Source organism: Pterocles gutturalis, unplaced genomic scaffold (assembly GCF_000699245.1).
Source record: "Pterocles gutturalis isolate BGI_N339 unplaced genomic scaffold, ASM69924v1 scaffold28640, whole genome shotgun sequence".
Classification (NCBI taxonomy): Eukaryota; Metazoa; Chordata; class Aves; order Pterocliformes; family Pteroclidae; genus Pterocles; species Pterocles gutturalis.
In genome coordinates this window covers 41,341-67,596 of record NW_010144202.1, presented here as the reverse complement: position 1 = coordinate 67,596, position 26,256 = coordinate 41,341, and the positions used below count along the sequence as shown (strand labels likewise).

Sequence of the window (26,256 nt, the reverse complement as noted above, 5' to 3'; positions counted from 1 at the left end):
AGATTATCTGTGATGTGCCAAAAATTCTGCATGGATATGTACATTCTCCAAAGGGGTCTTACAAGGAGGCTGAACGACTACAGTTTGGCTGTGAAGAAGGATACAGATATGGTGAAAGAGCAGATGCACAATGTACCGAATTAGGATGGAATCCAACCCCGTATTGCACTGGTTAGCCTTACCTAAAGTTATTTTGCACATTTGTTGTGTTTGGAAGTAATTTCAGAGATTAGTAATGACAAAAGTTTATTAATAACAGAAGAAATCCATCCACATCTGACCAATATCCCATGAAGATCGAGAAGGTTAAATGTTAAAACAACTGGATAAGAGTTTTCCATGGAGAGCAGTAGCAAAAACAGTCAATTCAGTCTTTTGTTACTTGAGTGTACTTAAATAGGTCCACAAAGTAACAATTGCTCCAATATACTGCATAAATGACATTGATGCTAAAATACTTCATGCAGCATTAGTAGCTGTTGTTATTTTATTCTTTTTTTATATGATTCTTAATTAGGTGTGAGAACATAGGATAAAGACTTATTGGGTTAGAAAAAAGTCCTAATTTGGACAAATAGAGAGATTCAGCTTTATTCTTCCTACTTCTAGAAAATATGATGAAAATGTTTTGTCAAAGGAGTGGAAAAATCAGACATTAAAAGAATATTTAAGCAATCGGGAAAAAAGAAGTATTAATACCACAGAAATTCAAACTACAGAAGCAATCTGAAATTTTTAATGGCATGGGAAAATTTAACATTTGAAACCAACTTTTAGAGAAGTGGTATGGTTTTTGAAATCCTGCTGTCTTCACATCAAGTCTTGATACCTTTTTCAGGGTGTTCAGCATGAAGATAACTGGTACAAGTCAGTGGTTGTGCTGTATGTTTGAAGGCTGGGTAAAGAAATGTTTGTTTGATACCATATGAATTGCAACAGTGTGACAATATTAGGGAAATCCTACCTAGATGACCTACTTATGAATCACAAGCAGTTCTTTGAGGGGGAGATACAAGTTAATGCATCTTCAGGTCTTCCATGCTCAGCAGTTGAGATGCTGTGTCACCGTAACCAAGACTCTGCTACTTGTAATCATAGGACTAACCACTCAGTAAAATAACACTCAGCGTCTCACCCTGCATGAACATTTGTGACAACAGAAGTTTACTTGACCTCCTGAACTGACCTCTGCATTTTGTCTGTGTCCTGATGAGTCTCACTGTAGTTTGAGCAGGCTGAGCAACTGGCTGCTAGCTATTATAGCCATTCTTTAAATTTCCAGACTACTAGTTCTAATCAACCAGTTCCAACCAAAGAGGAACAATTCAAAAATAATCCCTATTTCACTGATGGAACTTCATAAGAAATTGTTAGTGTACTGTGCAAACCTTTCAGAAGGTTTACTTACAAAAGTACCTTTCAAATTAAGATACTGACTTAAGTTTGTAAGCTGCCTTTCAAGAGTTCTCCTGAAATAGTAAAATAGTGTTGTAGGAAGAATAATCCGAAGTTGACATGGCCATTTCCAAAGGAGTTCAAGAAATTGTGAAGTAGTCCAATTTCTGAAGGATAAGTTGTTCATTGATGGCCATAGGTATCTAAGCTGAAAATTTCAATGGAATTGTAGTGCTGGATTATACATAAAGCTGAAAGCGATAGTATAGAATCATAGAATCGTTAAGGTTGGAAAAGACCTCAAGGATCATCAAGTCCAACCCAACACCACCCAACCCACTAACCCATGTCCCTAAGCACCACACCTACACGTTTCTTGAACACCTCCAGGGATGGTGACTCCACCACCTCCCTGGGTAGCCTGTACTTTCTACACAGCCATTATGTCAAGGATTGTGTACAGTATAGATTTGAAGTTCACTAACCATAACAACCATGGAAATGGTGTGATGTATAACAGAGACCAAAGTAACAAGGTATGCATTAATCCTGCCACTGTCTCTGACCCTTAGTCTAGGATGAAGACAGCAATTTGTTTAATGTCATCAGAACTGTAATTGCACAACCACGTTATCCATGGTATTCAAACTTCCTGTTGGAAATTGTCTGAGAATCTCTACAAATTAATATATTTACAATGCTGAAACTCCCTCTTGCTTTCTAACTCCCAAATGCCTTCTGAAGAGTTAAGATGACAAATCCATGATTTCTCAGGCTAGTCCTGTTTGACATCAGCCCTCTGGGTCATGGATTTCACTTTAGTTTCATTCAACTACAGCACTTAAGGACTGTAATTAAATCTCCAGAAGTATGCGTGTTATGTCCCAGTTTAAATAGTTTGATGTAAATTTTGGGGAAATCATTAATGCCTTGAATTGTCTTCAAGAAATTGCCAAACACTTGAAACTGGAAAAAAAATGCTGGCAACAGGGCAACACTGTAGGATGTTATGTACCACCCACCTTACTGGGACGTCTTCCAGAAAGACTCCTTTAGAAATAAAGAATAGTCAGTCTTCGTGCCCACTCAGTTCTTGACCTTTTTCCTTCAAGATTAGTAATGATACTAATTAATATGCATTGCCTACAGTTTAGCAATGTACTGCTTTTGAAAAGTGACAAACAAAACATTCTTCCAGACACTGACATACTGGGCTGTGATACTTGGGGTGTATTCAAATAGTGGTTCTGAATCCTACTTGACTTACCAGTGAACATATATGATTCAGCAGTACATGCGTACAGCTGATTCTCCCACCTTCACTCCACAGCAGGACCAACCTGTAGTTGCCTTGTAGTCATCCCTTCCCAGCCCTGAGTGTCTTGATGGTATTTTCTAAATTGGAAGTAGAATACAAAAAAAAAACCAACCCAAAAGACAGGCTCTGGTTTATAAATTGTATGTTTGTCTGGCTTCTCTGAGCATAAAGATATCATGAGCTTTTTAGGATCGCATTCTTATCCTTTCTCAGTTGTTGAAATACTTCCAGTGTCAGTGCAAGACCCTAATCTTAATCACACAGCCTTTGAATGATCAGTTCCTTGTTGAGTATAGTTATTTCTCCATTTAGGACCTGCCAGTGAACCTGCCCCCCTTTGGGACAATGTCCATAAACCAGCCCAGGAGAGCTGAGAGTGAGCCCAGCATAGCTCATTTTGAGCTCCAGCTGTGGAATGACCTCCTGGAAAAGATTAGTCAAATTCAGTTTGATCACGTCTAGTTCTTGCTTCAACCATTCTCTTTGCAGTTAAGTTTTAATCTTCTAGTTAGCATGGTATCAGTAACAGCTGTCACTCTCCTCTTACACAACCCTACACTTCTAAGAGTGTGAGAGAAATGTAGCCTTTTCTTTGCCCTAAGAAACATCTTTTTAACAATTTTATGCAGTTACGGTCAATATACTTTGAAAACAATAATTTATGCAATAAATATAAACATATTCTTCAAATTAGCATGCACTTTTTCTCTTTTTATTTAGAAATTGTATGTTCTCCTCCAAGAATTCCCAATGGGAACTTTAGACCTCAAGAAGACAGCTACAGAGTAGGTGATATAATAACAATACAGTGTAATCCTGGATATCATTTTAAAACACTGACTGGCAAAACAACAGCTGAATGCACCAGGAATGGCTGGGTGCCTGATCCAGGTTGTGTCCGTAAGTAGCTCTCATAAATGAAGATACATCATGTGGAGTTGTTGGAAATATCTCAGTGAAAAAGAGAACAAGAGAAAAACTTAAGAAGCATGAGAAATTAGAGTTACTTATATATTGTATTTCTTCATGATGTAAAGATTAATTTGAAGGTTTAGAAAAATAATCTATAAAAACAATGGTATAAACTACATTTACATTATGTTTATAAACACAGGTATTATCTATTACTGTATTTGTGAAAATATGTGTTAAAAAGTCCTATAGTCAGCTCCCTGTCGGGAAGGTTTGTGGTCCACCTGAGGAGTTGCACGCCAGTCAAGATAAGAGGACATAGTGAGTGTTAAAGTATACAAACCAAAACAAAACATATGTAATGGCTGGAAGATATCTTTCATTGTAGTTATTGCAGCTTTAGGTTTTTACTTTCACATACTTGTATGTTGGTATATTATAATAAAACAATCACAGTTTTATTCTACCTATTATAACCTGTCAAATAACAAAACCAGATATTCTTGATCGTTTATGAGCTCTTTCTTGGCTTAAACTTCCCATAACTACAGTGATAGTTTTGCCCAATAGGCACAGTATTAACAAATAAATAAATTAGCACTTAATTTCATAATCTAGCACTCCTTGATCTTTGGTCACTGAAAATAACAGAAAAACTTAGAAGACAGGATGTGAGAGACACCCTAATGAAATCAGTCTTGTAAATGAACCTTTAGATGATTTGAACTATTCCTGAAAAATGTACTGTTAGTATCTGGATTGATCTTTTCTCTGTGTATGTGTGGGTTCTAAAATTCTGGTATAATTCTGAGACCACCTCACTCATTATTGAATGGTCTGTCCAGTGGGTGATCTCTCCTACCCCAGAACGTATGCTCTGCATCAGAGCAATTCAGGAGGAACCTACCTGCCATGGCCAAGTAGGACACCCTGGGTAAACTTGAATGAAAGCTTCTGGGGATCTCCTATTTCTAGCCTTGACGTGTCCCTGGAAAGGGTCAGTTCTTTTGAGGAACTGACAGAAAAAGGAAAAACACTATAGTTTTAAAATAAAAATGAGAAGAGCTAGGAAGAGCTTTTGGTGCAGAATCCCAACACTTAAAATGGTGACAGGAGTCATCTCAATTTTAAGAGTCCACAGTTCAGTGTATGTATCTGAGCTAGCTGTCTGGGCTCCCATCATGTTCAGTATAGTAAATTTAGTCAAAACACTCCACAAAGATGGTGTAATCTCACCGTAGAATAAATACATACATTTGGTCTCATGAATCAACCTTTGGAGTCCACTGAAAGTATTGACTGGATTTCTGCTGGTTGCAATGGAAACAGAGGGAACCAACATAGGTATAGGTAATGACGACGACAGCAGAAGCAGAGTGCGATTGTTCCTGCTCTCCTTAGGGGCTGTCCGGGTGTGCAGTCCTGATTCTGTCAGTGTCCAAAAACACTCAGATGATGAAGCTGAATGAAGTAATTGTGTCCTGAGCTTTTTGTCATGCATGTATTGATATTGTTGCTGTTAAATTCTATTTCAAGAGAAACCATGTGATTACCCAGCTATAGAAAATGGCAAGTTAACTAGAGCACTGGAGGACCACAAAAACTATTACTTTCCCATGAGGTTTGGGCAGCATGTGTATTACTACTGTGATAATGGTTATTCAAGCCTGAATGGACACTACTATGGTGAAATGGTCTGTTCAGAAAGTGGCTGGTATCCAGAGCCAAAATGTCTCAGTAAGTACATTTCCACTATATGTTCAATACTGTTAAAATTATCAGAGGTCTGTGCAGCAGAAATTGTGCCGATGGAGCACAAGACAGAACAAAAATCAGTTTGTTAAAGTAGAACTGCTTTAGTTAACCTCAGACTATGGAAAATAGATTTAAAGCAACAAGCTGAGGCCTTCTCTCCTAACACACATCTTCAGTCACGGTAAAGTTCCTGCCTGCTGGTAGGGCTTGGAAGTGGATTACAAAAGGTTGATCTTTCCTTCAGTGGGGTGATGCTCCATGCTGGCCATGAGTGGAGGGAGTTCTGCCCAGAGGAAATGACCAGTAACTCAAGGAACACAGCTATAGCGTTCCTTCAGCTGTCTTCCTGTGTCTGGGCTCTTGGGGGCACAGAATGCTGTAGAACCAGCATGCTTAGCTGTTGCAAAAAGCTGGTTTGAGAGACTGATACATTTGCACAGAAATGATAAAATCTCCTGTAAGCAAATGCTGAAAATCACTTGGGGCAGACATCAAAATTTTAGAGACATAGCAAACCAAACCAGAGCTCGTGTATGTGACTCTAGATGCACTGAAGTTAGCCAGCCTTGCTTATGAACACTAGGAAAGGGATGTTGTTGACTAGACCACTTCTTAGCACTTTGTGTAGTGATTTGCACTCCTATTCATGTGATTTGTTAATCTTAAGTCAGTGAAACAAAACATGTTTTCATTCAGGTTTGAACATTAATGTCTTTTTGAGAAAGAAGGATACAGAAAAGTCCTAGGAGGCGCTTTTTTAATAACTGTCTTCCTAAGAATTAATTCACCTTGCTGTACAAATTATTATGGTTAAATGTACTTACCTTCCTTCTTTAGAAAACTGTCACGTCAGACAGCTGGAAAATGGTTATTTCTTACATAACCAAAAGTATGCTTACAAGGAAGGTGAAAGAGTTACATATGTCTGCGACAATGACTATCATACTGAACATGAAGGTGGGGAAGTCACATGCACGAAGGATGACTGGTCACCTCCTCCAAGATGTATCCGTAAAAGTGAGTGTGCTTGTATTTTGTTGAGGTTTCTAGCTAAAACCAGTAAATCCATCATCGCCATCACCTACATTAATCTATCACCACTGCTTAGTAACTAAGTCTAGGTGCTCTGCAACTGAAACACAATGCTGTGATTCTCTCAACTGGCTCATGCAGCTCTCGTGTCCCTGTATGTGCTGAGGTCAGTTGCTATACAAACATGCAGAATGTAAAATGTCCACACATGCCTCATTCAAATCTCCTAGAATGTAAGCTCTGAGATGGGTGTCATGGTCTCTTTGTCTTCAGTAGTGAAATCTTGTTATAACATAGCTGTGCAGTAATATAATAAATAGTAATTGTTCCTCTTGCACAGCTTATGTGTAATTTCTTATCTCCTTTCGGCTTCTTGCTATGCCACCTGATCCCTGTTTCTCTTGCTTCCTTTCTAGTTATCATACTGGAAATGGGAGGAATAGGAAGGTTACCTCTCCTAACTGTTTCCAGCTTTTGTTCCTGACTTGCACCGAGCCTGAAATTGCTAGAATGTCTCACAGGAACTTTAAATATTTTAGAGAATTATTTCGTATGGACAAAAGAAATAATTCAACTTAACTTTTCTTGGATCATAAAAATATTTTTTTAGGAAATAATTCCACCCTGATACAGACACCGACCATAAAGTGTTTTGGACCACTACCCACTGGGGTTTTGACATAGCAATGAGCAAGCAAAATAAAATTCTATGATTCCTAGCGTTAGGCAGTCGTGTGGCATCACTGGTATAAACACCAAAAAGTTTGATGGGAATTTGAAACTTTTGAAGCTATTGCACTGAAGTATCATTAACTCTGCTCCTAACATTCAAATACATCCTCTAGTGCTCTAGTGTTCATCAGTCTTTTTTTTTTTTCCATCTTTTTATTTATTTGGCTCTCTAATGTGCAAATATTGCTATTTGTTGTAATGTTAATTTCTTAAAAAGAAGAAACTCCTTCACAGAATGATTTTTTAGTAAAGAATTTAGCATACTACGGAAGTTTTCTTTCAGAATACAAGACCACAAAATCCAACCAAGATGACTGATTTCTATCCATTTTGACTGGCTTAAACAATGTGTTGTAAGTGATGTAAAATCAGTTACAACATTGGGTCTGTCTTCACTGGTGTTTTAGTATGCAAGAATTGGTCATTTGCTACAAATTTGCTTTAGTTCTGCAGTACGGGCACTCTGAATTATTTCTCTTTGGTAGAACTGGTGGTATGTGCACACCACGGTGATCTCTGGTGTGTCCCCCTTGCAATATGGATAGAAGTCCTCTTTATGTACGTGCAGTGAGTGCACGCCCAACGTGAATTTCATTTCTAGTAAAGACCAGATGTCGACATACAATTTCGGAAGCTTGCAGGGTTGCTGCAGGTCAAACCCCTGTCCATCCCTGTTTGTGCTGCACGAATTGGTAACTGTGAACTTTGACTTTTCACTTTCCAGTTGTCCCCCAGTGCAGAAGCAAACATTCATGGTGCTCTTAAAAATGTTTTAAATCCTACTGCTGTTTCATTTGTCCTCCTTCTTCTGTGTATTATAAGCATATAGTTTAGCAGTGTTTTACTTGGAAGAAATTCTATCTCTTTCAGAAAGATGCCAGAATATCAATTTTGACAATGGTTATTTCACTGTGGGAAAGAACACATTTCGTTTGCAGGAGAGAGTCACCTATAAATGTCATACTGGCTTTGTAACTCCAGAAGGTCAAGAAAGAGGAATGATACAGTGTCAAGTGAATGGCTGGACTCCACCTCCAAAGTGCATCAGTGAGTAGCATACAGGCTTCAGAGCTCCCTGTCATTGTCACTGCCACAGACATGATGTCCTACGTACTCAGATTTTTGTAATCTGGATTGGTAGAGTTTTCTTGCTGGGCAGACAGAGACTCAAATAGAGAAGTTAATCGTCCAGAGATTAGCCTTTCTGGGGTTCCAAGAAACAAAGAGAACATAAAGAAGTGAGTGAAGTGGGAAAATATCTGCTGTCTTCTAGGTGGGCTATCTTTTTGGACCTCTATAGAATGAAGTAGATGGTAATCACTGCGCTCTCCAGTGATTCTTACCTGATACAAAGTACATACACCCAAACGTATTCCCAGTTCTCCTGCCTTTCACACATGAGGGAAGATTTACCCATAAATGCCTGTGAACCAAGGACTTCTGCCAAGAACTTTCTTTAAATGTGAGCACACTAAGCAAAAATGGGATTCATTATTTGGAAAGATGTTATCACTATGCATGAAAAGCACTATATTTATGTCTGCCCTGGTGTTAAAAAGTGCATTTGTGAAAAACACTGAAGGGCTTTTTCCTGAAAATACCTCCATACTGTTGTTACCTTTCTCCTCTTAGAAGTTGCTTTCTCTCCTGAACAGGGGTGTAGGATAGTAAAAGGAGAGTCTTAATCTTCCAGTAATATGATACTGAAGCTGGTAATATTGACCAACTTTAGCTGATATTTTATCTTCTCCTTTTATTTCAGTCTACCTTTACCTAGGATTTTACAGCTTTTTTTCTGACTCCCTCACAAATGACCATGGGGAACAGGAGTACAAACTCTTTGCTATGACATCAATAATAATAATATTATGTAGTGGAAGGAAAGGAATTGAATCTAAGGAAGAAATGTTTATGCTCAGTGTTACTTCTAGACACATATTTCTGAAGATTAATGCAATAGATATTATGTGAATATGCTACATATTACATTCTGCATTCATAGTCTGTCAATGCAGATTTTTTAATGTTTCAAATATACTGAGTAGTTCAGTAGACTAGCGCACACTAAAGCACCTACAGAAATGATGTTTCCAAAGAGCAGTGGTTTTGGATCACAAAATGCACTTTGTTTTATTCTGCAGAATCCTGTAAAAGACCTCATTTTGACATTTTGAATTACCACGCAAATAAAACTGTGTTCATGCCTGAAGATACAATTGAGTATGCATGTTTGGAGGGATATAAAACTGCAAATAATATGCCAACCGGTACCACAAGATGTGGCATAAATGGTGAATGGAATCCAACACCCCGGTGCCTTGGTGAATATTGTTGTGTTTGCTAATCAGTATAAATCTGTATACACTTTGTGAAGCTTTTTTCTTTAAGACTTTATTTGTTTATGTTCTAATCAGTAGCATTTTGTGTACTTTTTGTAGGCTGTAGACTGTGTGTTAAAATACTTTGTCTTTGTAGCAATAGAATGTGAAATGCTGACATTGCCCCATGGAGATTTTTCTCCCAAGGAGGGTAAATACCACAATGGAAATGTTGTGAAATTTACCTGTGCAAACAATTACGTAAGAGTGGGACCTGCCTCTACTCAGTGCTATTACTTTGGATGGTTTCCATCAGCACCAGTGTGTAAAGGTAATTCTTCTGTTAACTTTATTGTAGTAGGAAGTGTATGAAAATGCCTGCGTCCTGAAGACACTTCCATGGACACCTTCTATAAGCCAGTCTTGCTCCCAAGAACAATTATTCCATCTTCATCTCTAAAAAGGCAGGAACTGATCCTCTTTGGATCAATACAGTGTTTTGCTATTTCATGTGAAAGATTCTGAACAGTTGAACTTTCTGTTAGCTTTAGTTATGCCAGTTGGAGTTCTGCAATAACTGAAAGTGAGCTGGTAAATGGCTTGCACAAAATTTCACTCAGGTTATTGACTGTAATGTATGGAAAGTTATTTATTATTCAAAAATGCACAAATAATGTGCAATATGGCAGCCAGGAGTGATTAATTTGAATAGTGTTCTCTCTTACGGTGTCCTAAATGTCCTGAGTTTTACCACTTCCTAATGTTGAAAGCCACCAGATGTTGCACTCTATGTTCCTTTTACTGATCATATGATATTGAAGAAAAAAAAGCTTTTTTTGGAGGTGACAGAGCCGGAGCCAAGCAAAAGAAACTCAGTGAAGGGTTTTCCCTATGAAATTCCTCAGCTTCATCCGGTAGGATGAACAAACTCATGCACAAGGGAAGATATTTGCCCCTATTCTTCTCATCCTTTTTAAGACAGAGCACAGATTAGTGGCATCTGAAAAGAGTTTATTTTCCTGGTGCTATGCCCTTTCACGAGGAAGCTTGAGAGCATGACAGGCTCTCGTATTTCCCATCTCCCTTTCCTCCCACTCAGTCAGTTTCCTTGTCTTTCATGCTCTCATCCTCCTTTTTGCTCACTCTTTTCCATTTAAAAACAAGTATATTTCATATAGTTTGCTCTTAAGCTCAGCAGCATTTTAAGCTCTCTTAACAGGAATTCCATTCACTCCATCGGAAGTTAATTCCATTAATATACAGCACATATCACTCGTTAGGTGCTTTTTATAGCATATATTGTTATTATTACTTGCAGAATTTTCACCCTTTTTTTTTAAGAATAGTGAAGTTGTCATCCATGTAACACTTTTTTTTCTCTTAAAACTGGGTTGATTTTATCAGCCACTTCTTTTGTCATAGCAGGAGATTGACAGTGCGTGGGAGGAATACAGTAGAGTGAGCCAGGGTCACACATCTGGTCCCCGTGTTTGTGATCTCCAGCCCAGCATGAGTCCAGACATTCAAAGGAATAAACCAATGGCCTGTTTAACCTGCTCTACTGATTTTTGTTAACTTTAAACAACAAATTCAATTTATTTTGTGTTGTTCTTAACATATAACTGTGTTAAATTGCTGAATTCAGAGCATAGATTTGATCTCTTGATTTCAGTGAACGTCAGAGGCTGTGGACCTCCACCTGAGATTACCAATGGAAGTATTGCTGGTGGCTTTGTGGAACAGTATCAGCATGGGGACAGAAAGCAATATGAATGCAACATAGAATTTAAATTGCTTGGATCAAAGGAAATAGAATGTGTTGATGGACAATGGTCATCTCCTCCCTCTTGCATTGGTAATCTATGTAACTCTTACTCAGGAGAAGTCTATAGTGCACTGTAGGATAATGCTTTGCAGATGTTTTCACAATTAAAATTATATATTTTCAGATGTAACGTGACGTTCAAAATCATGTTACAGATGAAAAGTAAACACACACTATATGTAAAGTCAAAACTTTATTAGTAGTATAATTGAAATCTTAACAGTCCAGTAAAAGAATTGTTGTAAGTCTACATCAAATTAGTATAGAAAGAGAAAGTAATGAAATATGTAATATATAAAGAATAATTATGAATATATAAATAATACAGAATAACAGATAAAGTGTTATACACCCACCTTCTCTTATTTATCCCTTGTTCTGGTTTTATGCTAACCCTTCCACTGCCCCTTTGGGTCCTAAAGTCAATAACTTTGGTCTGGTGTGTTTTGGAGGGAAGTTACAGCACATGATCAGTATCTCAAGTCATTCACTGTGAGGAGTAAGATGTGATGCTGATGATTTCCTCTTCCTCCTTCATGATCTGCTTGGGGTAATTTTTAGGTTTGCTAACATGGTTTTATGCCTTACCCTTTTTTTTTCCTGGTTTACAAGTTCTGAATTAGATACGTTAAGTGTGTTTTAACTATGTTAGATACTTACCCCTAAAACCAGTTTTGATCAGCTCCAGGTCTAAACTGGCCTTTTGTGAGCTATTCATAGCCTCGGGATGACAGGCTGTGCCTGTCTCTTACCATCCCATGCCTCTCCTCTGCCACACCTGACCGTTGTCCCCACTTCTCAAGGACTCTGTTATTATACCAACCCTGTATTCACCTGCATTGTTATATTAGACTCATAATTATGCACTCTACAGTGACTAAAAACTTGTTACTGCTATGTGTATAGAACTATGGTTGTGCCATACAGAGATAAACAGAAGTAAAGTAAATAGCTATAGCCTGGTCACTAGAAAAACTACCCTTACAGCTGAAACAAGTAAAACCAAGCCTGCAGGCGGGTCAGGACAGGTATTGACAAAGTAAACCTGAGAAGCCTCCATCCTGAGGCCTTGCAAGCTCGATACCAACTCTGTGGCCTCTTTCTAGCAATGGCAATACTGTATGTTAGTGGGACACAGGGCTACAAACAGGATGGCTATGAAGGCGTTATTTATGTTGCCATGTTCCTTAGGCTAGAGTCAGACATGTCCAACAGTTTTTTACAGTCCCGCTACTGAAATGGTGAATAGTTCTACAGTCAAGTCTCCTGCCTAAGGAAAAACACCCATGTTCTGTGCACGTCGTGAGGTAGTGTACCACAAACCTGAGAGAATGAATGTCAGTGACAGGAGTTAAAAAAATCTTGTACAAAACGACTATTTGTTTGTTAAGACAGTGTCTTAGTAATGAAGTAGAATGGAATGTTCAAGCTGAAAATCTGTAAATACGGAAAATAATTATGGGCATTCTTATGGCACAGGATGATCTAACAGCAGAACCAATAAATGGTGTTCTTTCAGGGACTGGCTTACTCTGTCCCTATACATACACATTCTGACATGTCTTCCATGAGCCACAGTGATGGTTTAAAAAAGTACAACAGGGAGCTTGCATTTTTTTCAATCCTTGATCCAGTGAAAATCGTTTCAGTGCACAGGTTTGAAAGAAGAGTGGTCCAAACTTGAGTGCAGGGCTGTTCAAATTTAATTTTTTTATTTATCATGGGTCTTCCCTCTCCCACATTAGGAGCAGGCCATATGCGCTTATTCCCCTTACATGCCTTTTTCATCCTTCAAAAAAAACATATGCTGCGTTCATCTGTGCCAACTGTTACCCTTTGCTGTCACTACCACTGCAGCAGTGACAGCCCAAAGCAGGAACTGCTGTTATTACACAGAGGTGACAGTGCTGCAGCCCTCTAAGTGATACGACAGTGGTTTTCAGTTCCTGTAATAATACTAATTGAAAGTACAATTTACAAATATGTAAGTGTATAACCAAATATGTTTTTGACTGATCAGAGTCAGGGATCCAGATGAGTTGGATTAATTTACGGTTTTCTTATACTTTAGGGTTTACATACCAGTGAAATACAGTTTGGGAAATTAATGTTAGCTAAAACTACTTGTGGAGCGTGCTGTGGAGTTACCACTGTGATGGAAAGAGAAGGGAAAAGACAGGAGAGGGATTTAGTAAATTGACTAAAACATATACATACTCCAGCTGTGTTGAAGTTTAGTTGTTACAATTAATGGCTTTGACTCACCACGTGCAAATATAGTTATTTTTATTTAAGTTCTTTCAGCTATTCACATATGACTCCAGTGTTATTGTGGAATACTTCTGCTCTTCTCAACAGAAGACAAAATGCCATGTGGATCACCTTCCTCTATTCCAAATGTTGTTCTTCATCAGGAAGACCAGACCCAGTTTTCACATGGTGATGAAGTAATTTACAGATGTAAACAAGGCTCTGCCAGTTCTAAGGAAATGAAAATAAAATGTCTTAATGGGGAATGGAAACCTTTACCTCTTTGTGCTGGTAATCTATTTCCACAATATTACAGCAATCAATATGTAGCCAGAGTTACTATAGTTTTGTGCATCTCAGCTTAAGGTTTTTTTATTTACTTCTCTTTTAAATGTGACCATGTCCTTCACCCTGGAAAGGACCTGTACCTCCAACTTTGTAAGCATTCTGAGTAGGTGTGGGGAAGAAAACGGACACTTGCACCATGGGTAAAATCAAGTATTGGGGGGTACATATTTGTTGTACAGTGGCTTTTACCCATTTTCCAGTGTTCTTCTCTGGTAACAACCCCTCAGAAGCCTTGGGACATACCTCCAATAAAGCAGCATGCCTGTTGCATTAATTACTTGCAGTTTTATGTCTCTGTATACTACTTTGCTTTTTTAAAATCCTACTGGGAATTAAAAATAATGTGATAGGCCTATTCCATCCTTATAATTTTTCTGTGTATTAGTTATTTTCATTACTAAGCAGTAGTTTTCTTTGTTTCTCATCTTCCCATTGAGTTTTGCAGTGCATAAATTGAATGGGAGTAATGTCTTTTTAAAAGGTAGAAAACAAAGCCTTCTCCTAAGAAAAAAAATTACATTGGAGTCAGTAATTTAAGAAAAAAGTAGTACTGGGCAAGAAGGAGTCTTGTCTGGGATAAATTACTCCAGCACTTCAGTTAACAGAATACAGTTTATGGTATATCCAATTCTTGGTCCCCCCTTTCTTCAGAAGTGAGTTTATCTTCATCAGTGATTTGAGTACACTGTTATTTACAATGATGTTGAGGACAGAATCTGGCACAAAACACAGTCTGCTTGTGTTCTGGCTCTCAATCACCAGTCAAGGAGACAAGAGAGACACTTCCACAGGAGATGATACCTGATACTTACTCAGTGTGAGCTAGTACTTCCTTTATGCTCTTGTTTCTATAAGCAAAAGAAGGTTTCTCTTCTTCCTCATCTTGCGAACTTTTTATAGTTTGAGGGAAGAAAAGAATGCTTAGTTTTAATATTATTTACTGTAGTCAGTAAAAGAGATCCTGTCAACATAAAACTAATTACTTTGTGAGTGAGAACAGTCTCTGCTTTCGATAGCAGGAACAAAAAAAGTCATTCTATTTCTGCAGTCTAGGAAGCTCAGGAGTTACTTCAAACTGCAGTAGATAAAAAGTCACTTTCCCATGGACATGCATTAGGAAACTGATGACCTCTTCATCAGTGAATGTGTATGTACATAATATCTGAACTAAATCTATTTTTTAGCTCTTTTTGTTGATTTTTTTTTTCAGATCCGTCCGCTCGGTGTGTACTTCCAAATGATGTTGAGCTTGTGCACAATGGTCGTCGTCTCAAGCCAAGAAGGAAGACAGGGTTCCATGGAGATATAAATTATATATGTACATCAGGTGACAAAAGGATTCAACGGGCAACTTGTGTGTCTGGAAAATGGTCACCAGAGATTGAATGTACAGGTATGTTTCGAGATTTGTATACAATTTCTTCTTCTTAGCATTGCTCTGTCAGTAGTCTGAAATAGAAATGCTTCTATGTGTATATATATGTGTACTCAATTATATGCCAAAGAATATTCATGAATAATTATGGAAATCATTTGAACAGTTAACTAGGTTTAGAGTTACACACTATTTTAGTAAGGCAGACTTAACTTGGCAATTGGAACAGTTGTCACTGTCACTTCTGCAATGATAAATTTAAGCTCGGTTCTTCAGAAGGGCTTTACCCTGGTGCAAATGAGATTAGCACACAGCCCACGCTCCAGCAAAAGTTCCTTTATTTCCTGTAAACATTCAAAACTTTTCTATTCCTGATTTTTCTTTCTTTTTTTTTTTTTATTCTACTTTTCCAATTACTTCCTAGTGAAACAACAAGCAAAAAAAAGCTGAGTTGACCAACTCCAAAGCACAGACATAGAAAAGATTGCCCTTATCTGATACAGACCGAAGGTCGGATACCTGCAGGACTGCCCTTAGGTATAGCAGAACAGGATATTGCCTGCGGAAGGCATGATTGTAAAACAATCATCACCTCACTGCCTGCTTTGGTTATGCCAGATTCATGGGAAATAATGCGTGGAAGTGGGAGAAGAGTGACAATCACTGAGGGAGTATTCCCTTTCAAAACCAAGTGTTCCTACCTTTGGGGGAACCACTAGAAGCAACAAACCAAGCTCTTGAGGTCTCCTCCTTCCTGGATCTACCTCCTTCCCTCCCTTTTTCTTTCCTTTGGCAGGAGCAGCCCTTCATTCCATGAGTGGCAAAATGGAAGTTTATTTCTTTGTTTCCATTTGTGATTCTCATTTAGCTCTGTTATTAGCTAAGTCTGAAGAAAAAAAAACAACAACAAAACAAATCAGGAGCTCCATAAGTTGGTCCAGTCTTCCTGAAAAGAGAAAGTCAGGGAAAGCACACGAGAGCGTGCAGCCGTGTGTAAGGGAAAGGAAGGGACTACCAGAAGGTCCAGCTTAGATTGGTGTAGGCAACTGTGACTGTCTTTTCAATGAGTTTGAAAGCATATGAGCATCTGAAGGCAGCTCTTGTGTTTCTGAAGGAGAACAAAATAGTCATTATATTAATTAAAGTTTGAGATAGCTACTGAAGAATTATCTAACGCCAGTGTTTTCTTGGTTGTTCGTGTTATAATCTGTGATGAACTGTTATGCTTTATCTTACATTCTATTATAACATGAGTATGTGTCCTTAGCCGAAGAGAGTACATGCCCACCTCCACCTCAGGTGCCTGGTGCCCAGCAGATAACAGTTGGAAGAACTTACAAGCATGGGAGTAAAATAGCTTTTTCATGTCTGAAGAGTTTCCAGCTCGTCGGTATGAATGAAATAACGTGTATAGAAGGGAAATGGCAATCACCACCTCACTGTGTGGGTCAGTAGTGGATTTTTTTTCTATTTTATTATTAACTTCTATGGTATGCATTTGCAGTCATCATTAACGGGAGGATGATGCTGTTTCTGTTAAGATTATCATGAACAGGTAACTGCAGAAAAGCATTAGAATATAAGTTGCTAAAGAAAGTGTAGCTAACCAACAGTAAGTCTTTTTATTTACGCAGATTCATCTAAGATGGCATATAAAACTTTCAGGTATTCCCTCAAGAGCTGTGTGTGTGTTTGTTTAGTATATTGCAGAATGGAGTCTCAGTTTTGACTGGGGGCCTTTACTAGTATCCTGGTGAAAAAATAATTATTATTATATTGCAGAATGGAGTCTCAGTTTTGACTGGGGGCCTTTACTAGTATCCTGGTGAAAAAATAATTATTATTTATTATTTAGTTGTAATAGTGGCAGTCTTTGGGTTTTTTAATTTTTATTCTTTCTTGATTTTTCTCCTTTTCTTTTTGTGGCTTCTTCCCGCGATAAGAGTATAAATGATATGGTGTAACTCAGGCCATCTATTCTAAGAACTGCTGAGGAATCTGTAATCCAATTCTTAAAATATTACTGGTGCAGGTGATACCTTGTAAGCAGAAGTTCATGAAGAGGTAGAATAAAGTGTTTTCAGAAATGAATAGGAGACGGATGAGCACAGGACAAATGAGGTGCCAGCTGGTGACTGATGTGCACAACATGCCAACCATATCTGTATTTCTAAGCTGCAAAACTCCGATGCCACGTTTCTCTTCTTTTGCATTGCCTGAGTCACCATTTCTGCTGATAAGCGGCAGACTTACTTAGTGAAGAATAACCAAAAAAATGTTTGATCATAAAACAACTTTTACTGAAATAAAATTCTTGGTCCCAGTTACTGAACAGGAACTGACTATAATGGGATCTTTTGTATGGTGGAATTCAGTGCAAACATACACTTTCAACTTGATGTGTCAACTAATAAAAACTAATCTACTAATAACTAAAAATGCATATAGAATATAACTTAAGTCCACTTACTCTACAGTAGTAGAGGAGAAGAAAGCATTGGGACAGCACTGACTCGGGAGGGCTTCATAGAGATTTAACCCATTGTATGTTTTAGGAAGTACATTATAACACTTTGTAAGTTCTGTTCTCTTTTTTATTTTCATCAGAAAACCCTTCGGGACATTAGTATGACTTTGTTAATAGTGTAAAAATTTAATAGCTAACACTCTAGAAACTCACTTTCAGTATCCCCAAACAAGATAACGTCTCTTCTGTTTCTCTGCCTATGAAATTTTCCCTGTTCTTGATGCTAAGCTGTAACTGTATCTCGTTGGTACAAACTGGAAAATGGCTTTAATTTGGTTCTAAGGAAAAGAGAGACACCCCATGTAGGAGGGAAAGGAGAGAGGTTTAGGGTTGTGTTCCTTAGGTATTTCTTCATCTTCCTTTCAAGCCATTTACTTTATGTTTGCATGGTTGTGGGTTTTTTTTCTTTTCAGCATTAGACTGCATGTGTCATTGGAATATTGTCTTGCGTTATTATTTGTTTGTGTTTTCTGTATTTTGTAGAAAGACCATGTTCGCCACCACCACCTGTAGAATGTGCTGATGTTCCCAGGCTGGAAAATCAAAACTTAAAAATTAAAAAAGAAGGCATAACAGTTTATCTGGCTGGTGCTAGGATTAACTATGTTTCTCGTTCTGGATACAAGTTAGATGGGCCATCAGAGATAACATGTTCTATGGGAAATTGGACTTCAGCTCCTATATGCTTGGGTAATATAAAGAAATACTTTTTTTGGAAGTGCATTTAGCAAGGAAAATGAAAGGATTTTAAACTGGATGTTGACTAGTAAGAGCCAGTAACTCCATATTTTGCAGTGGAATCTTATCATCCCTCATGGATATCTTCAGAGCAATCCTGATTGGATGCAAAGCTGACTTTTTGAGTTCAGTTTAGTTTTTTAATAGCCCTTTGTATTCTTGCAATCTTTGTTCAGTTTACGTCTCTGTCACATGAGTCCTGGGCACACCCTCATAGTCCAAGGATCTGTTTTCTACAGAGTCCACTAGTGACTAGGAGTTGCTTTGGGGCTTCAGTGATGGAAACTGCTTCTGTGTAGTAAGGGACAGATGTCTTTATTAAAATTTCCTGGCATGGTTAGAAACAGGATTTAAATATTTCAGTGACTGAAGTCCATGCCTGTTTTGGGAAATGACTTATTTAATCTTCCGTATGCAACCTCTTCTGTAAAATGCACTGGCAGTAGATGATTGTGCTGATGTTAGAAAAAGCTCCTTAAAGCGTCTGTTTGGTGGAAACAGTACACTTATTCTATGTCTATCACATTAGCACAGGCATCGACTTTCTGTATCTTTTCAGAAATGCCATGTGGAAGTATTCCAAAAGTTGCCAATGCTCAAATTGAAGGCAGAAACAAGGAAATGTATGAGCCCGGTGAAACAGTTCGGTACCAGTGTGAGGCAGGGTTCCTGATTGTTGGTCTGCCCGAAATTATTTGCAGAGAAGGAAACTGGACGGCACCGCCCTTCTGTGAAGGTATGTGTTCTACTTCTGAGTAGTCTATGATCATTCTTAGTCTTTTATGTTGTGAATTAAAATAGTGTCAACTCAGACATTCAGGTGAGTCAATAGAACCAACAGGTGACTACTACAACACCTATTTTTCTGGCTCCTGAGAAACAACAAGCAAGGGTAGATCAGCAAAGAAATAATTTCCCCTGCGGGCTGAGGCTAGTAGCTGAAACTTAGCCCACTGCTGAAATCAAGCAGGCAGAGGGTTGTGGGGAAATGGATGCTGGCTGCAAAAAAGGAGATAACTGGTAGGGTAATGTATCTTATTTTCACATCAATAAGAATGCCAGTTTCTGACAGTTACCTTCAAATAGTAAAGAAATCACTTCCTAGCCCTTTGGCACACAATGCTGTACAGCACCCAATCTGCAGCTTCAGCTGATCTCTGCAATGCCTTTTCTCTTTTTAGTCACTGTAGGCAAAAATAATAGTGTCTGGTGAAGCGTTGCAGAATAAAGACCATTAATATCTTCCTTTTTCTGCCTGTAGTAGAATATCTGCATTACGTAAGCCTTTTTTGCTCATCATGAGCAATGGTGCTCCGGAATGCAATATTCTGTGATTGCAGTCCTATTGCTGCATTAGTGCTCTTAAACACACCTCTCTTTTCAGATGTTAGCTGTGGAGCCGCACCTGAAGTTCCCAATGCTTATATTACAAGCACTCAACAGGAGAGGTATCTGCCCGATGCCAGAGTGCAGTATGAATGTGAAAGCAATTTTCAAATGATGGGTGGAAATTATGTCACTTGTACAGATGGCAAATGGTCACAAACACCAACCTGCAGAGGTAAGAAGAATCTGTGCTTCCATCTTGACTGTTAGCGTAGAGGGGGCTGTTTGTTTACCTAAACACTCTAAAGGCTCCACCTTTCATACTTCTGTTTTCTTTGGGTACCCCAACTTTGTACTTGCTATTGCTTCCTTGCATGACATTTTAATTTAGCTTTGTGCTTCTAGAAATACTGGGGATGTTTTCATCAACAGCAAAAATATCTTGAAGACGCAGGGCCTAAAATGTGCTGGTCTATTGTTCTCCTGTATGCTACTGGTATTTCCCCAGAGTCTGCTGTTTCAGTGACCTTCAGTAGAAAGACATGTAAGGGCTCCTCTGTTCTGTTTAAACATGTTGGGGAGTATCTGAATGGAAGAAGCAGTGTGGGGGGGAAACAGCTGTTCTTCTCCAGAGCTCTACTCTGACTGATGCAAGTCCCAGCAAAGACGATCTAAACCATGTAAGATCTGCTAGGGAAGTGGGAAGAGCATCCCTGTGACAAGGAGCTGTCAGGAGCTGTGCTCCTGTCCCCTGCCCAAATCTGTGGCTGCAGGGTGAACAAGTGCGACTTGGCTTTGCACGTCTCCATGGAGCTGACTGCACTTACCTGCCTCTGAGCAGCACAGACTGACGAGCTCCTCCAGCGCCGCCAGTCCTCCAGAGCTCTGCTTGGAGGTTTAGCAGAGCACCAGCTTGGCTGCTACCCCTGTGATTTCAGGAGTTCCAGGGCTCCCTGGGGAGGGACGTGGGTTCGCAGGAAAGCTGGTGTGGTTTCTTGTGCCGTAAGGTGTAGCTACAGGAACGCTGGCTTTTTCTAGAAGCCCTCACTGACATTGCCATCTCCCAAGAGTCCCATTTTCTGCCACTGTCACATCTCATTGCTTTCTCCTTGGTGAACTCTTGGAGCTATGAGTTCCACCTGAGGCAGAAAATCTGGCCAGGAATTGTAACAAGATTGATTCCTTTAACTGTTGGTTGTATAGGGGAACACCTCGACAACTGCAAACGTGACTGCAGCAGTGTCTCTTTTCAGATGTGACGTGTGGACCTCCTCCAGAAATTGCTGGTGGTAAAGTTCAAGGTGTTAAAAAGTCAAGGTATTTGCCGGGGGAGAGTGCTCGCTATCAGTGCTGGCAAGGTTTTGAGATGACTGGGGCTTCCACTGTGGCGTGTCAGAACGGGACCTGGACAGAGCTGCCAAAGTGTAAAGGTACTTTCTCTCTCTCTTCATAAAGTCACCTGGCAGTGAGACTGTCATGAAGCTGACTCAGTGGCATTTACTTCTCCAAATTTCCCTCTCATTACTGTGCACAAATGCATTGTATCTGGCACATGCAGGAAAAAAGCCATTTCCCCAGGTATCTACTCAGATGAGTTTACCAGCTGAGTGACCCAGGTGGCTTCACTCAAGAGGGCCCCATCTGAAAACCACTCTGAGGCTGAGAGCAGTTGCTGGGCAGGTCTAGACTTCTTAGGACCTACTTTCTGTGTCTGCCTGTGAAGTACTAGGCCTAAGCTGCAGGCCTCAAACCAAAGTTGACCTCTAGATGAACCCCTCCAACAGAACGATGTCTAAGAATAGCACCAGATCATTAGCAAAGTATGTGCGTTCATCAGTAGATAGTTTAGTTAAAGCATAATCACTAATGAAGATCAAATGTCGTGAGGCTGTCCCTTCTTCCCATGTTCAGAGACAGGTTGTCAAGGCCATAGGGCCAGATGTCCAGCCTAGGTTTGAACAATGTGGTCAAAGCCAAACAGATCAAGAAGCTCCCTTGGCTCCTCCTTGAGCCCTGGACAGGTTTGGGGGGAGAGTCTAATGGAGAACAATGCCAGATGTTCCCCATTTGAAGTGATGTAAGCTTGTCTATTCAATAGTATAAAAAGCTGCACCCTCTTACAGCGACTTTGGAGACCTTGCCTACGAGTATATGCGTAGGACCTCCCAATTGCTGGGACAGGTTCTCCAGATCCTCGCTGCAACCAGGGCTCCCCAGCGACTGCAGATCTGGATGATGGTGAAGTATTAGGGCAATTGGTGATGCATCTTATTTAATCACTGTGGTTGGCCACATATAATAATACCTGCCTTATTTTCTTTGTACTGCACTATTTCATCTTTCATCTTATTGCTTTACATTATATTATCATATTCTGTTTCATTCTTACTTATCATTTTATTGGTTTAACCATAAGTAAAGATAAGCTCAATTCTTTAAGGTGGGGTCTGTGTCCCTTGCGCTGACCCTGTGTATTGGCAAAACAGCCTGATGAGAAGAAAGTGAGAAATTTGGCTGCCTCTGTTGGAGAAAAGAGACCACAGCTTCCCTGCTAGTTGACATCCAGATAATGCAGATGATGCATTGCTGTATTGAATGCCATGGAGTCAAATCAACTGTTAAATCACCCAAGGGTAGCATTTAATGTGTGAGCCGATGTCTAGGTACGGTGTTGGTGCCTCCTAGGATTTCATGAGCGCACTGAATAATCTCATTTGTTTTCATTAGACATACAGGAAGTTTCAGCACATGAATCAGTGCGGCAGCGTTTGACTCAAACACCAGCCAGCTGGGAGCTGAAAGGGGTGCAGAAGCAGCAAATGAATTCAGACCAGGCTCCACTTCGTGGCTCCTCAACACAATGCCAATTGCAAAGAGTGCCACTGCTGCTACCAAGGGATCTGAGTCTTCTCTGGAGACTTCCCAATGCAAGATCCTCTGGGAGGCCAGACTTGGCAGCAGTGTGGTGCTTGAATAGGTACAAAAACCCGTGAGGCAGCAGTGCTTCAGGACTGGCATGTGTGACCTCCCCAGTGGCTGTAAGTGGCCTGCAGAGCCCAAGGGCTGTCCCACTAGTGATTGCAGTGGTGCTGTTCAGTGGCAGTTGCTATTTTTTGCAATCAGATCCACCTTCCTCACTGCTCAGGCAGTACAGGGAAGAGGTAGGTGTCAAGCTCTTCTGCAGCAAGAGCTGTGCCAAATGCTACACCATTATGCAGGGTGGGACAAAGTCCTGCAGACAGCTGCAAGCACTCCAGCCTTGGACAAACAGGATGAACTGGCAGTTGTGAGTCCCAGCACTGGAGAAATGAGAAACCCTTGCTCTTTTTCACCCGATAGGTATTGAGTTTTCGCTCTGCTTTCCTCCGAGTCTCTCATAGTGCCAGCATACTGTCCAGTAGTATTTGTGGCCAGGCCTCTGTTGCAATTAAATTCTCATTGCTTTCTCTCTGGGGATTTTCTTCCAGGCAAAAGTGGGAAATGTGGCCCGCCTCCAGTTATTGAAAATGGAGACATTCTTTCCTTCACCAAGCAAGAATATCCACAAGGTGCAACTCTGAAATACAAATGCCCAAGTCTCTATGTCCTGGAAGGATCTCAGTATATCACCTGTGCTGAAGGGCAGTGGACAAGCCCCCCAGTTTGCCTAGGTAGGTTGAACCACGTGCTGTGTGGCCAAAGGCTGTGTGACTGCTCCAGTTTTCTCTCAGATCCTGAGGGCAGCACTTGTGCAGCAGCGCTTGTGCTAGCACTGCAATGCTGGCAGGCAGAACAGCAGTGAGTTCTGCTTTTGTCCAGAAGGAGTTTCTTCTTCAATCTGCCTTGTGTAGTCCACGCTGCTGCAGGATGTCTCTCACCACCACAATGGGCTTGGGAGGGATCTCAAAAACACACAGGGAAGTTCATGGGTGCCTGGTGACTTCCCCCACACATGCTTCTATCTTGCCCTGGGTGACTATCAGAGTGAAAAGGCTTCTGCATAGCGCTGAGTGCATCTCAGCCATGGTCTTTTTTCCCTTTAGCTTGGATGTGAATATCTTTCCTGTCATAAGCAACAGAGTGTCAGAGCAAATAGCTGGAAGAGTTCTGTGATGTGAAGAACTTCTGTAGGCCCTAGGGGAAGACAGTTCCCTGTGGTGTGTCTGTATGAAGTGGTGACACTCTTCTCTTGCCTTTTTCAAGTGGCCTGTACAGCATCTGAAGAAGACATGGACAGAAACAATATTGAGCTAAAATGGATCATAGGACGAAAGCTGTATTCCAGATCGGGTGACTTTATTGAATTTCGGTGTAAAAGAGGGTATTTGAAGGACCCAGATTCTTCCCCATTCAGAGCACAGTGTATGGAGGGGAGGTTAGAATATCCACGGTGCAAGCCAGGAAGTAAGTAATGTCCACTTCGGCCACAGCTTAGCCGCTGTGTTGTTGCAGTTTTAGTGCTGAAGCCAAGGGGAAAGCCATTAGGTTTCGTGGGGAAACACCTGGGGAGGTAATAGCAGGGTGCCAGGGTGTGGGAGCGTGCTGTAAGCTGCAGGCGTTGAGGGGCATTGCCCCCAAGAAGCCATTGACTCATGTACTGAGCTTGGAAAGGCTGCTGGGAAAGAGCTCTCAGGGGCTCTCAGCTGCTACCAAGAGTTTCAGAGCATCAGTTGTCCACTGTGAGGTCTACAGGCAAATGATGAAAGTACTTTTTCCAGAGAACTGTACCGTGGATGAGAGGATTATGGAACGCAACAATATTAAACGGCAGTCATCAAGGTGGAGCACTTCCACCTATCGCACTGGGGATTATATTATATTTGAGTGCAAATGGTTTTACCGACGAGTTTCACGCCATGAGGAATTTACAGCAGAGTGCCTGGATGGCCAGATCATGTATCCTACATGCGAAGGTAAGTGTTCAGTGCCCAGGACATGGGGCCAGCGGGGCTGTAGGAGGCAACTTTTCTGAAATTGCCTGTCCACTGCTCTGAAGAACCACTGCAGTGTGTCAGGCCTTGTCTTCATGCCTTTTCCCCTTTTTTTCTCTTTATGCTGCAGGGTGGTTTGCATAAATGGAAATGGCATGAAGGAGCCCAGCTTTGGAAATGAAAGATCCCTCAACTGACCCTGTGATTTGAGCTCAATTTTTCCTAGTGTTTCCTGTTTTGCTGTGCTTTGTTTACAGATTAGCTAATGTTCTTTGTTATTGTTTTTCTTTTTATTGTTGGATGATTGTGTTTACATTTTATCCATATTTGATCCATTTTTGTAAATGTATTTACATTTTGTAAATGTGTTTACATTTTATCCACCTGAATGGTTGTGCTTACATTTTATCCATTCTATCCTGATCTCATTATTTTTATTAACAATTACGTCCTGAAATAGGTTGGCTTTGGTGGCATACTGAGACAAGAATTAAAGTCCACAGGTAATTTGATTATCAGCAAGTAGAGTGTGTTTGGCCTTGTCTGCTCCTAGCTTCTTCTCTGTGCGCTTGCCTGGAAACTACGCTGGGATCACGTCAGGGTTCAGTGTCAGCAGGATGAGCAAATGAGTGGAGTCTCCTTTAAATGATTCAAGGAAGTCTCTAGATCCGCAGACACGGTTCTTATGGGGGACTTGAGCCTTCCATTTGCTGAAAGGGCAAGATGTTGGGATTCAAGTAATCCATTTGTCTCGGGTGCTTCTCCCTGCTAGGCAGAGAATGGGCCCTCCCCCTGTGCCCCGAATGCATCTTCCAGGCCGTGGAAACCAGTTTGAGCTCTGTGGTATGGTCAAGACTATGGATTTGGGGGTTTGGCCTGATCTAAGCTGAGGTCAACAAGCGCAGAGCTGCTTGACTGGTATCCCTGTAGGGTCTCAATTATATCATGTGCAGATCCTATTACCCCCTATTTGTCTTCTTTTCCCCATGCTTGTACTTCCCTTTCTCCACCTCCCTCTCCTCCCAAATAAACAACCTTCCCCAAATGACTTTTCCCCCATTCATCCCAGTTTGGTTATATTTCAAATATGGTTTTCCTGATACCTAGGTAATGTTGACCTTGCGTGGTGTTACTGATATGGTCACAGATACGCTAGTTGCCTTGCAAGATTTTGCCTAGAGAGCTACTCCGTCATGTCAACATCCTTCATGTTCAAGGGAAATAGTTTTTCTTCTATCTTTTGTAGACACAGGAATTATTAGTATGTAAAAACTCGAGAGACTGAGATTAATTTCTATATATTTTGGCTTCAGCACAAATACTTTCTGGATGCTTAGGAAGCCTAGATGGCGGCTATTGAGGTAACAATGCTCAATATATCAAAATTTACTGGTTAAAAAATTTATTACCAATCATTTTGTTTAACCAAGTTCTTACATTATTTCTTAACTGAGACTCACCAATTCACAATACAATCCTTGTTCATAACGTGACC

The 26,256-nt window shown here is 40.2% G+C and overlaps 1 protein-coding gene across 1 annotated transcript; it reads left to right on the top strand.

Annotated features, from left to right (window-relative positions):
* Positions 1 to 24,905, top strand: LOC104470202 (complement factor H-like; the record flags this gene model as incomplete). The annotated part of the gene is made up of 19 exons (XM_010085041.1): positions 1 to 171; positions 3,434 to 3,613; positions 5,162 to 5,362; positions 6,218 to 6,397; positions 8,015 to 8,191; positions 9,286 to 9,465; positions 9,620 to 9,793; positions 11,135 to 11,317; positions 13,646 to 13,828; positions 15,096 to 15,278; positions 16,528 to 16,707; positions 18,271 to 18,477; positions 19,085 to 19,261; positions 19,910 to 20,086; positions 21,105 to 21,281; positions 23,319 to 23,501; positions 24,034 to 24,234; positions 24,549 to 24,743; positions 24,892 to 24,905. Coding segments are annotated over 19 exons (3,323 nt in total), but the record flags the coding sequence as incomplete, so codon positions are not given.
* Between the last annotated feature and the right edge of the window lie 1,351 nt (positions 24,906 to 26,256).